Below are 13,545 nucleotides of genomic sequence, written 5' to 3'. Positions count from 1 at the left end.
AATATGCACGACATTTTGTAATTTAATACTTAAAGTGGATCTGAACTCTTGCACAGGACAGAAGGAAAACGTAGAGAAACCCCCCTGTATGTATTTAGAGAGTTTAGCCTGTTTAAATCCCACTCATTTGTCTCTAATTACAAATTGTAATTTGATCTCTCCCCATGTCACATGACTGCCACGGCAGGGATGGCAGATAAGCCCATTTGAAAGCACAGGCTGTTAACAATATGTCTGATTCCATGAATCAGGAAGTGGAAATAGTGCAGATTTATTTTAGGATTTGTACCAGCTTCTTACATTTGTAAAATTAATTAAAGGTTATCTGAGTTTAAAATTAAAAAAGCACCTAAAAGAGTATATACATACATCCACGAAGGCCAGAGTGGCATTCAGGACCCAACTGTGCGAGTGTTATCATATCCAGTTCAAAGGTCCTGACTGCTTGTGGTGAGGGCCTAGTACGGGACAGATTGTGGCTAAACGGAGGCTTACAGGGGGAAACTGAGGACGCAGTCCAGGAGTGAACACCGTTGTGAATGTATGTACATATACTTTTTTTTTTTTTTTCCAGGGGGGGGGGGGGGGGTGCTTTTTTTCTGAACTCAGATATCCTTTTAAGATGTTTGTCTAGTCAGTTCTCTATCAAAATCTGTGGTAATTACACTGGCTATTTAAGATGTTTGATTGGCTGATCTGAACACATTAGCCATTGTCAGAACAAGAAACCACTGTCTGGGTCCTGTGTGCAAGAAAACTGCTGAACGCTCAGCACTAATTGCACTGCAGGTCTGTTTCAGACATAAATAGCAGAGCATGGAACAAAGGACCAATGACTGCTTTCAGCCTTCTTTCAAAGTAGTTTTTAAGCAATTGAGTTAAAGCAAGTACTGAAGCAAACCTAAAAAGAAACAGAGTTTCTAGTGAAGGCTTCTGTAGTACTCACGTCCTGCAGTACCTCCAAAGATGAGTGGGGTCCGTACTGCGCTCTAACCCTTTCCTACTCTGAAAAACAGAGAATTTAAAGGTTGGGTGGAGTTCAATCTTAAACATCTACAATGGAAATTGGGTTGTTCAGCATACCTGGGAACTTGGGAGGTGTGATCTTAGAAACTGGACAGTCACATCAACCTAATAGCTCACAGGCCTTTCTGAGACTCAAAAATTATGAATACTAAATAAACATTAAAGAGGAACTTCAGCCTAAACAAACATACCGTCATTAAGTTACATTAGTTATGTTAATTAAAATAGGTAGGTAATATAATATCTTACCCACCCCGTTTTAAAAGAACAGGCACAGGTTTGTGATTTCATGAGGGCAGCTATCTTTTTAGTTGAAAGGAGGTGACAGGAAGCATGAGACACAGTTCCAACTGTCCTGTGTCCTGATCACCCCTCCCAGTTGATAGGCAATGAGAACAACATCAGAAATACCATGATGCTTTGCACAGCATCAGGGGAAAAATGCCAGGACAGTTTTCTGTGATGAGGCGGAGCTTAGCTTTTAAGCAGCTAAAAATTTCTGTTCCCAGACCAACTTTCTTATGCCCCCCTCCCCCCATAGGCAGCTCCCTTTTTCATGTGTAACTTCTATGTACTGCAGTCCCTCTCTTTCATGTGCAGCTCCCATGGATAGAGCTTCCCTCTTCCATATATGACTCCATTATTACATCAACTGCCATGTACTGCCCACCCAGGGGCGTAACTAGAAATCACTGCCCCCCCCCCCCCGCAAAACTTTGGATAGGGCCCCCTCCCCCTGACTCCTCATGCATTACTACAGTACTCAGCACTTGGGGAGGGGTAGAAAGGCTGGGGGTAGAGCAGGGCTGTAAACAAGACCCTGCTGAACACTGAATAGGGACTGTCTACAAATCTTTGTCTACAAAACTTTGTATGATTCCTTATCAGTGGCTGAGCAGGTGCAGTCATTAGAACAATTGTTTTTTTTTTTCTCAGGACAGGGAAAAGAAACTTCTCCCCCCATGGGGCCCCCTGCTGATTCTGGGCCCCCCTGTGGCTACATCCCTTGCAGGGTCTATTGTTACGTCCCTGTGCCCACTCCCGTGCTGTTTCCACTCTTGGCCTTGGCCTCTTTGGTCATTTCAGAAAAATAAACATTGCTATAATTTTACCTTGAGGCCGTTTTGTAAGAGCAGACTTGACATCTCATTCTGAAAAGCCGTTATGTTGACAGCGCAATGTATGAGAGCTAGATTACTGCACAGTGCATACTTTTCTACTCTGTATGCAACATTTGTATTTGTATTTTAGAGTAGTGTAAGCTTTTCTTCCATTTATCTTTATATATAAATATTTGTTTGTTTGTTTTTTAACACAGGCCCATATCTATTCTCTGGGTGCTACCTTGAAAGCTGCAATTGAATTTGTGGTTGACTCGGATTCCCAGACAGAGTTTTGTCAAGATTTAAGTTCGTTGCTGGAATCAATGCAGCAAGAGAACCCAGCAGACAGACCAGACATCGAGGTAAGCGTGCGATATGTTGGCATTACATTTCCTATACATGACTGTCCATGTGTGTGTGTGTGCATACTTTCCTAGGTCTGCACTGTTCATCTTTCAAGTCTGTAGGTTAAATAGGAACTTCAGCCTTAAGGTGCGTACACACGCACTACCGCCGGCAACGACAGGTCCGCCGGACCCTCCCACTGGCGGACGTTCAGCCGACAGTAGCACGTGCGTACGCACTGATAATGCTGTTTCTGAACGATCCGCCCATATATGTTTCTGAACAATCTGTATATATATATATATATATATATATATATATATATATATATCAGCTTGCTTTTTTCACCTGTTTGGTTACGGTTTTTCTGGTGATGTCAAAACTAGGCACAAAACTGGGATAATGCATATTATTTTTTTAGTCTGCTGTGCTGTTACCTCAAAAGAGGTTGCTATCAGAGATGAGCAGTTTCTAATTATTATTTCTTAGTGCAGTCTTGAATCGTCATATCTGTTTTGGTGGAAGTAACCCATTAGCTATTCACTCCAGCACAGGGCATTTTATTAATGTTAACCTGGTCTTTTTTGTTTTCAGTCTTGTGTCTTATTTGAAACTTTTTTTTTTCTGAATTTCACATGACCAGACCAGATTGGAACACAAGTCAGCAAAAATCTCTGCCTGGCCTTAGACGTCAGCTTCTGAACAGATGTACAAATCCTACAAAGAATGAATATGTTTATAATCAACTTGTATTTACTTGAGAAGAGAAGCCTTTTTGCTTACATGTTGTAACTGGAACTGTGCTGCTGTATATGGTCTTTAAGGATACTGGAGCCATTAACTGTACAGTCTCCTGATCGATTGACCATCCAATGTGATTGTTGCAATCCACGATCATTCGGACCCACCAATGGAGGGGACTGTAAGAATCAATATGTTGGTTGCTATTGGCAACAACACTTCACCTTCGGTCGGCACCATATCACAGGACGTGTGATATGGTGTGCATAGCCTTGTACAGTCCGACTCACACTGCTGTTTAGTGCTTCTAGAAATCCTCTTTAAAGGTATACTCTGCAAATCAAGTCTTTTAACTAACCTCAGCTAAAGTAACTGAGGCCTACGAATTCAATCCTATAATACTTGAATTCTAACAGGGACAATAACTGATATGCTTGGGCTAATAGAATCAATCTAAAATTTGAATTGTCGGAAAAATCAATAGAACGATTTGTAGTCGATCAGCACCATTAACTGTATCCAATCGACTGTATGGTCGATTGTTCGGCAGATTGTACTGTTATTGAGCACCTTAAAGCAGACACTGTCCCATCCTCCCACACATCCCTGCACTATTAGCATTTCTAATTTATTTGCAGAGTCCTTTTCCCCAGTCCTTACAAAGCCCTGTTCATATGCATCATTACATTTTACGAAGACGGCCAATAACGACCACCTCAGCCGATAATCCAGCGTGTGTACAGCAGCCCCCGACGAGCAACTAACACTTGGCTAGTGATCCGGCCGGCGCATCAACTCAGCCGAACGAGGGCCAGTTGCTTTGTGCACGCCTCTTGCCCGCCCGACTGCATGCCTCCACAACAGAAGGGTGTCTGTTTACACAGGGCTGGATTATAGGCTCTGTAGGCACGTGCCTATAGGCGCCTGATGATGGAAAGGCGGCTCACTCCCCTCCCCAGTCCCTCTCTCCCTCCTTTATACGGAGTCCTGATGAGAGTGTAAATGACAGGTTACTCACCCAGCACTAGGCATTCCCCTGACGAGATCTCCCTTCAGTCAGGGGCACCTCTAGCTACTTAATACTGAGGGTAATTCTAGCTACCTAATACTAAGGGGCACCTGTAGCTACCTGATGGGCAAGGAAAAGACACATGCAGTGCAATTTGTGGCTTCATGGAGGGCAAAATGCAAGGTGCCAGGATATCTGTGCCTATAGGCTCCTGTGAGGAAAATCCGGGCCTGTGTTTACGGCAATAGTTTCTTGGAAAACTTTTGTTCTTCTGTACAACGCCATTTATGTTTTCTTTCTGTAAGTGGATTTCCTCGGCCAATAGTCTCTTTCCTCCATAATTAATATTACCTCCTTTTATACTTGTGTGCACGCTGGAATAAAAATAAAGTCATAAATAAAACTATCGATTCCTGCATGACGTACGTGAAATTATCTCCCCCGGATCTCACATGAAATAAATCTTGTGTTGTGTACAGAGCATCATATCTCTATGTGAAGAGCAGCTGAATTGTTCCTCGGCCTCCGTCTGTAGAATCCTCTCATCCATCGGCAGAAGAGTTCTCTCCATAGAATCCGTCAGCGCGGTACAAGGTAAATCTTCTCCGCTGATGTATCCTGATCAATATCTCCTGAAATAAAATCTATGTAGTGATGTAAGAAACTCAGCATGCCCTGCTAATCAATAGCCTTCCTGGCTAAGCTGCTTCTGTGGCTTAAACCGCTTCCCGACACCTGCTGCTTTCTCTTATTTACGAGCTACAGGAATGTGCATAGTTTTTTTTACATTTTTTCCCCCCTGATCTTTTAGAATGAATCAAAGTTCCAGTTGGAATATGATAACCTAATTAAAGGACAACTGTAATGAGAAGTATATGGAGGATGCCATGTTTTTTTCCTTTTGAAAAAAACACCAGTTGCCTGGCAGCCCTGCTGATTTATTTGGCTGCTGTAGTGTTTGAATCACACCTGAAACAAGCATGCAGCTAATCAAGTCAGATCTGACAATGATGTCAGAAACACCTGATCTGCTGCATGCTTGTTCAGGGTCTAAGTATTAGAGGCAGGGCTGCCAGGCAACTGGTATGGGTTGAATTGAAATAAATATGGCAGCCTCCATATCGCTCTCACTTCAGTTCTTTAAGGGGCTGAACACGCTTTATTATTATTATTATTATTTGGTATTTATTGTATATAGCACCCACATCTTCCGCAGTGCTGTACAGAGTATATAGGCTTGTCACTTAACTGTCCCTAATGCTCGGAATACACGGCTCGATTCTGAGCCATTTAGATGGTTCGATAGATCATTTCTGACATGTCCCATCTCCCGCCCCATCGTTTTGCCGCTCGATTCCGCATTGAACACAATAGAAAAAGATAAGAAAAACGAGAGGAAAATAAGAGAATCGCCCCGAATCGAGACGTGTATGCCCAGCGTCAGAGGAGCTCACAATCTAATCCCTACCATAGTCATATGCCTATGTATGTATTGTGTAATGTATGTTTATTGTAGTCTAGGGCCAATTTATGGGTAAGCCAATTAGTTTAGTTTGAAGTGTTTCTGCTAACATCCAGAGAATTACTGTACAAGTTCATTCAGGAGAATATCACATGTTTACCAAAAGGAGTCATCAGGGGAGAAATGGTAAAATAAGTGGTACTTACCGGGGGGCTTCCTCCAGCTCCAAGCTCCCAGGACGTCCCTCGCCGCAGCTCTGCCCGCAGCCATACGCCGCAGGTCCGTCCCGGTCCCCGGCAATGACATCAGAGCGACCTGGAGGTCGCTCTGTACTGTGCCTGCGCGAGCGGCACTGTCAATCATCGCCACGTGGGCCGGAGCGGACTGCGCAGTTAATTTCAGATCCACTTTAAGGGTCGTTCGGTAAATCAAAACGGTTTGATAATATACCTCAATGCAGTATTTCTGTTCTTATTTTTAAATTCACTAAAGATTTTACAAATGCAGGTGACATTCGGCAAAATAAAATATAAAAATGTTTCACAACCATTCAGTTAAGTAGTCTTAAAGGAGTCAGCAGGGGAAAACAGGTAAAATAAGTGGTACTTACCGGGGGGCTTCCTCCAGCTCCAAGCTCCCAGGACGTCCCTCGCCTGAGCAGTTCGCTCCGGCCCACGTGGCGGTGATTGACAGCGCGGCTCGTGCAGGCGCAGTACAGAGCGACCTCCAGGTTGCTCTGACGTCATCACCAGGGACCGGGACGGACCTGTGGCGAACGGCTGCGGGCAGAGCTGCGGCGAGGGACGTCCTGGGAGCTTGGAGCTGGAGGAAGCCCCCGGTAAGTACCACTTATTTTACCTGTTTTCCCCTGATTACTCCTTTAACCACTTCAGGATTCGGCGTACGCTTAACTACGCCCCTGAATCCTGAAGTGGATTGCATGGATACGAGCGGCCGTTCCATGTCAGTTCACGGAGGGTGTCTCCGTGAACACCCTGCGAGCCTCCGATCGTGGCTCGCAGGGTAAATGTAAACACACGGGGAAGATCTTCCCCGGTGTTTGCATGTATACGGCGCTGCTGCGCAGCAGCGCCGTGGCGGAGATCGGCGATCCCCGGCCTCTGATTGGCCGGGGACCGCCGGCACCTGATAGGCTGAAGCCTATCCTATCCGGCGCAGGACGGAATTCCGTCCTGCGCCGCTCACAGGGGGAGGTAGAGGGAGGGAAGGGGAAGGCGGCCAGGAAGCGCTGCGGAGGGTGGCTTTGAAGAGAGCCCCCCCCCCCCGCAAGCGCAAGCAGCCGGCGGCGATCAGACCCCCCCAGCAGGACATCCCCCTAGTGGGGAAAAAAGGGGGGAAGTCTGATCGGCCTGGCTGCTAGCTGATCGGTGCTGCGGGCTGGAGAGCCCACGCAGCACCGATCAGCAAAACCACCCGGTATCCGGAAGTGGTTAAGACTACTTAACTGAATGGTTGTGGAACATTTTTTATTTTGCCGAATGTCACCTGCATTTGTAAAATCTTTAGTGAATTTAAAAATAAGAACAGTAATACTGCATTGAGGTATATTATCTAACCGTTTTGATTTACCAAACGGCCCTTAAAGTGTATCCGAGATGAACTTTTAGTCATTGCATAATTGTGTTCCTTTCATATAGTTTATAGGGCGTTCCTCAAGCCAAATACTTTTTTGTTTTTGTTTTAATACTATATTTCCCTATAAACTAAACACGCCACGCCCACAGCTTTTCAGAGAACCTTGGCATTTTCAGACAGTAGCAAGGGCTCATGGCAGCTCAGTCTGGGCAGATGGAGGGGGAGGTATCACTAGCCAGAGATTTCAGAGGCAGAGGGGGGGGGGGGGGGATTAGGTTTTTTGATCAAGATGCAGGTAAGCCTGCCTGTGTGTAATGCTTACAAACAACATGGCTGCTGTCATTGTATCACAGGAAGAAATAATCCTCTTCTATTAAAGCTGTTTGCAGCTAGATTTGCTGTGTAAACTATCTAAACTTTAGATAAGTTATACAGACAAGTTACTTGTTATAGTTAGTTTTTCATCTCTGATCCGCTTTAATGAACATGGCTGTGGAGTCTGAGTCGAGGAGCCGGAGCAATTTTGGGTACCTGGAGTCGGTGGTTTCATAAACTAAGGAGTCAGTCGGAAGATTTTTGTACGGACTCCACAACCCTGTTAATGAATTGAGGCCAATGTCGCAGATAAAAATATGCTAACGCATTGCGATTTCCGTTTGTTGTAATGAATGAAATCGCAATCATTTTGTCGAAAAATCAGAATGGAAGTGACGTGCGTTGCGTCTGAGATTTCTGTTTAGCCGATGTGAGTGGGAACGTGGCCTAAAGCCTGGTACACACCATGCAATTTTCACTTTAGTTCCAATTCAAAGATCTGTTCAAATCGATATTCTGATATCAATCTGTGATTTTTATTTTATTTTTTCCTACATTTCCTATAATTTTTTTTCTATTGGATATCGATTGAAAATTAATCAAAAGGACATACACATGGATTGATAAGTCAGTATTTTGATTGATCTTTTCCAGCATGTTTGATCTGCTTCCTGTCGGTCGATAGCAGTCAGTAGGTTGTGTGTTTTTTTTTTTTTTTGTTTTGTTTTTGTTTTTGTTTTTTTTTACCCGATCAAATCATTTTCTCGATTGTAAGTAGGATCTGAAGTAAAACATTGCATGGTGTGTGTATAAGGCCTAAGGCCTCCTTTTCGCTATGCAAGGTAACAAAGTCCATAGACTTTTCATATCACCGATCACAGTGTAGCCATGAATTGCAATGTGTTATAATGTGTCTAGGAGCATTTTAGTAAACGTCACATGTATTTTCCTCTCCATTGTATTACCGGTATATTGCATCTGAAAATGCACGTGTTTCAGTACACACTAACGTGCACGGTGTAAGCTAAAATGCGCGTGTTTCAGTACACACTAACGTGCACGGTGTAAGCTAAAATGCGCGTGTTTCAGTACACACTAACGTGCACGGTGTAAGCTAAAATGCACGTGTTTCAGTACACACTAACGTGCACGGTGTAAGCTAAAATGCGCGTGTTTCAGTACACACTAACGTGCCCGGTGTATGCTAAATTGCATTGGTAAACTGCATGCACAAAGCTGTCAGAAAGGGTTTACATGAGACTTAAAGAGAACCTGTAACGAAAAAAAAGTTCCCCTGGGGGGTACTCACCTAGGGAGGGGGAAGCCTCTGGGTCCCAATGAGGCTTCCCCCTCCCCTGTAGCTGCAGGCAGTCCAGTGCTGGCTTCCCCGAAGTGTCCCGGAATCCTCCCTTGACAAGCCTGACAAAGCGCTGATTTATTTAACTTTTCTGGCTCCAGCTGGGGTGCTGTTGCGGCTCTCCGCACAGAGATAGGCGAAAATAGCCGATCTCCGTTAGGTCCGCTCTACTGCGCAGGCGACTTGCGCCTGTGCAGTAGAGCGGCCCGACAGCGATCGGCTATTTCCGCCTATCTCCGAGCGGAGAGCCGATACTGCGCCTGCGCTGGAGCTGGGAAGGTAAATATTTACATCCCTGCTGTTCGGGGAGCTTTATCGCCGCCGCCGTGGGACCGAGGAGTACGGGGGAAGCCTCAATAGGATCCGGAGGCTTCGCCCCACCCGAGGTGGGTACCCCCCAGGGGAGGATTTTTTCGTTACAGGTTTTCTTTAAGGGCTTAATGTACACAGTATCGACAAAACAAAACCAAAAAAAAAAAACCTAAAGTGTTTTTTTTTTTGTGTTTTTTTTTTTTTAATGTTTAGAGCTACAAATCTCCCTCTCCCCCCCCCCCCCCCCCCCAAAAAAAATCAGTGTGCGCATGTGGGCGATAAATAAATATAAACAGTGGGGAAGAAAGTAATTCTTCCATGAGTTCAGTGTGCTTTTCAAGCTTACTTTTGGCCTTACTAGAATTACCTAGTAGATGGCTCAATCTGGAGTTACCTGATGCACGTAAGGCCAGTACATTTGTCATCTGCAGGCAGCACACAGCAATTTTACCAGTACTAATGACAGGGGAGCACTGCCCATTACACATTAAAGAGGAACTGTACCCAAGGATTTAACTTCATTCCAATCGCAAGGGACATCTGTATGGCTGATATTGTAGTGAAACCCCTCCCACAGTGTGATGTCATGACCATGGTCCTGACAGCCAGCTGTGTGTGAATCTCATTGCATTGTGGGAAAAAATGCCTTTTCCAACTGTTAAAAAAGGAACTTCTGTGAAAATAATGTAATAAAAAGCGCTTCATTTTTACAGTAATTCTGTATAAATAATTTACGGTAGTCAGTTTTTGCCCATCTTAAAATCTTTCCTATCCCTGACTTACATTCTGACATTTATCACATTTTTACTGCTGGCAGGTCATGTCAGTGGAAGGAGATGCTGCTTGCTTTTTTGGCAGTTGGAAACAGCTGTAAACAGCTATTTCCCACAATGCAACGAGATTCACAGACAGGAAGCAGGTAACTGATGAGATTTATTACAGTAGAAACATTTCTGTTTATATTGGAATGCTTGCAATGCAGGGTCCAATTGTAGACTGCATAATAAACACAGAGCAGTAGGTAAATGGAATTTGATTTTATGGCTGACAATCCCACTTTAAAATAGAAAGAACAGAGGCCATATATTACATTTACCAACATTTCGTAGAACTATGTAGCCGAGGGAGGTGACTGGCAGAGGCAGTAGCAGAAGTGGAACAATGAGATGATCTTTACATTTTGTTTCTTTAACTGCACAGTTCATCACACACCCCATCCATATTTGGGTTAGTGTACAGTAGATATCAGAGAGATATGCTTGCACAGCCTACTGCAGGCTTCTCTCTCTCTCTCTCTCTCTCTCTCTCTCTCTCTCTCTCTCTCATATCTTTTACCTGAGTTTTGTTATCAGTTTTGTGTTAAGGGAATGAAAATAAGATTAGTTCCAAGCAATTAGATAAGGGAAGAAAGCCTATAGCAGTGATATGGTCCCAGTGTTTATCAGCAAGTGGCCATTACTCAATAATGACACAATGGATTAAATAGAGTTGTGCAGCAACACTATGCTAGCATCTTCTGCATAACAAAATAAACTAAAGCCCCATCTACACAATACGATTCTTTGTGCGATTCGATTACGATTCTATTTACGACCCGATTAAATCAGTCATGTCCGATCGGGATTCAATTCGATTTGCCATTGTTTTGCAATGGCAAATCGAATTGGATTGAATCGAATCCTGATCGGACATGTCGGATTTAATCGGATCATAAATAGAATCGTAATCGAATCGCACAAAGAATCGTATCGTGTAGATTGGGCTTAAAGGTACATATACACGTCTGATTTTTTTTTTTTTTTTTACATACGACCGGTCGTTTGGACCTCAAATCAGGCTTGTGTACAAACGATCATTCAGCTGATAAAGGTAGCCATACACTGGTCGATTTGCCATCAGATTCGACCAACAGATAGATCCCTCTCTGATCGAATCTGATCAGAGAGGGATCGTATGGCTGCCTTTACTGCAAACAGATTGTGAATCGATTTCAGCCTGAAACCGGGCGCCCGCATAGATTCCCTGAAGCCTGGTCCCGGGCATCTTCTCCGCATCCGCTTCCGCATCCCGGCATCCGGCATAACTTTCTGTCACTCCAGTGACAGCGGAAGTTTAAATAGAGCGCCCTCTATTTGTACTTCCGCTGTCACTGCAGTGACACAGGAAGTTATGCTGGATGCCGGGATACGGAAGCTGATGCCAGCCGGGAGGTGATGCAGAGAAGATCCCGGGAGCCAGCTTCAGGTAATGTATACCTGCGTCGGTCGTACGCCGCTAGCGATGCGCTTCTTACCTGCGGTGATCGACGGTAATTTTCCGCACGGCGCTATCAACGGGACCGATCTATTTCGGGCCGAAATAGATCGAAAATTAGCGTGTTGCGTGAACGATTTGACAGCAGATTCGATCCCAGTGATCGAATCTGCTGTCGATCGGCGGGTAATCGGCCTAGTGTATGGCCAGCTTAAAACTGGATTTGACCAATCCACCAGGCAGATCAGTCAAAACCAGTGTTATCATCTGAATTACTGTTAGTACACAAGCCTGATTTGACGTCCAAACGACCAGTCGTTTGTAAAAATCAGACGTGTGTATGTACCTTTAAGCGGACCTGAATTCAGAACTTCCTCTCTGTTCGAAAAGATATTTATTCTCGCTTCAGACTCTCTTTAATGCAATTATCTAATCAACCAATCACATGGCAGTTGCTTTAATGCATTTAGGGGTGTGGTCCTGGTCAACACAATCTCCTGAACTCCAAACTGAATGTCAGAATGGGAAAGAGAGGTGATTTAAAGGGATACTGTAGGGGGGTCGGGGGAAAATGAGCTGAACTTACCCGGGGCTTCTAATGGTACCACGCAGACATCCTGTGCCCGCGCAGCCACTCAGCGACGCTCCGGCCCCGCCTCCAGTTCACTTCTGGAATTTCTGACTTTAAAGTCAGAAAACCACTGCGCCTGCGTTGCCGTGTCCTCGCTCCCGCTGATGTCACCAGGAGTGTACTGCGCAGACACAGACCATACTAGGCCTGCGCTGTGCGCTCTTGATGACATCAGCGGGAGCGAGGATACTGCAACGCAGGTGCAGTGGTTTTCTGACTTTAAAGTCAGAAATTCCAGAAGTGAACCGGAGGCGGGGCCGGAGCATCGGTGAGTGGCTGCGCGGGCACAGGATGTCTGCGTGGTACCATTAGAAGCCCCGGGTAAGTTCAGCTCATTTTCCCCCGACCCCCCCTACAGTATTCCTTTAAGCTATTTTGAGCGTAGCATTGTTGTTGGTTCTAGATGGGCCGGTCTGAGTATTTCACAATCTGCTCACTTACTGGGATTTTCACGCACAACCATTTCTAGGGTTTACAAAGAATGGTGTGAAAAGGGAAAAACATCCAGTAAGCTGCAGTCCTGTGGGCGAAAATGCCTTACTGATGCTAGAGGTCAGAGGAGAATGGACCAACTGATCCAAGCTGATAGAAGAGAAACGTTGACTGAAATAACCACTCATTACAACCGAGGTATGCAGCAAAGCATTTAATAATAGCAGTATTTGTATAGCGCCTTTCTCCTGTCGGACTCAAAGCGCTTGCGAGGCAGCCACTAGAGCGCACTCAGTAGGCAGTAGCAGTGTTAGGGAGTCTTGCCCAATGAACTCCTTACTGAATTACTGGCTTACTGAACAGGCAGAGCCGAGATTCGAACCCAGGTCTCCCATGTCAGAGGCAGAGCCCTTAACCAGTACACCATCCAGCCACTGCTTTGTGAAGCCATAACACGCATAACCTTGAGCCGGATGGGCTACAACAGCAGAAGACCCCACCGGGTACCACTCATCTCCACTACAAATAGTAAAAAGAGGCTACAATTTGCACAAGCTCAAAATTGGACAGTTAAAGACTGGAAAAATGTTGCCTGGTCTGATGAGTGTCGATAGAGTCAGAATTTGGCGTAAACAGAATGAGAACCTGTATCCATCATGCCTTGTTACCACTGTGCAGGCTGGTGGTGGTGGTGGTGTAATGGTGTGGGGGATGATTTCTTGGCACACTTTAGGCCCCTTAGTGCCAATTGGGCATCGTTTAAATGCCATGGGCTACCTGAGCAATGTTTCTGACCATGTCCATCCCTTCATGACCACCATGTACCCATCCTCTGATGGCTACTTTCAGGAGGATAATGCTCCATGTCACAAAGCTCGAATCATTTCAAATTGGTTTCCTGAACATGACAATGCGTTCACTGTACTAAAATGGCCCCCCACAGTCACCAGATCTCAACCCAAT

The 13,545-nt window shown here is 44.9% G+C and overlaps 1 protein-coding gene across 1 annotated transcript in view; it reads left to right on the top strand.

Annotated features, from left to right (window-relative positions):
• KNDC1 (kinase non-catalytic C-lobe domain containing 1) overlaps positions 1 to 13,545 on the top strand; it is a 214,508-nt gene that overhangs the window by 56,327 nt on the left and 144,636 nt on the right. The window contains exons 4-5 of the mRNA XM_068258601.1: positions 2,345 to 2,491; positions 4,704 to 4,818. Coding sequence (XP_068114702.1) covers positions 2,345 to 2,491; positions 4,704 to 4,818 — 262 coding nt within the window. The remainder of the gene's footprint in view (positions 1 to 2,344; positions 2,492 to 4,703; positions 4,819 to 13,545) is intronic.

This window comes from Hyperolius riggenbachi, chromosome 10 (genome assembly GCF_040937935.1).
Source record: "Hyperolius riggenbachi isolate aHypRig1 chromosome 10, aHypRig1.pri, whole genome shotgun sequence".
Classification (NCBI taxonomy): Eukaryota; Metazoa; Chordata; class Amphibia; order Anura; family Hyperoliidae; genus Hyperolius; species Hyperolius riggenbachi.
The sequence above is the reverse complement of the archived record's forward strand: the minus strand, read 5'-3'. Positions and strand labels throughout refer to the sequence as shown.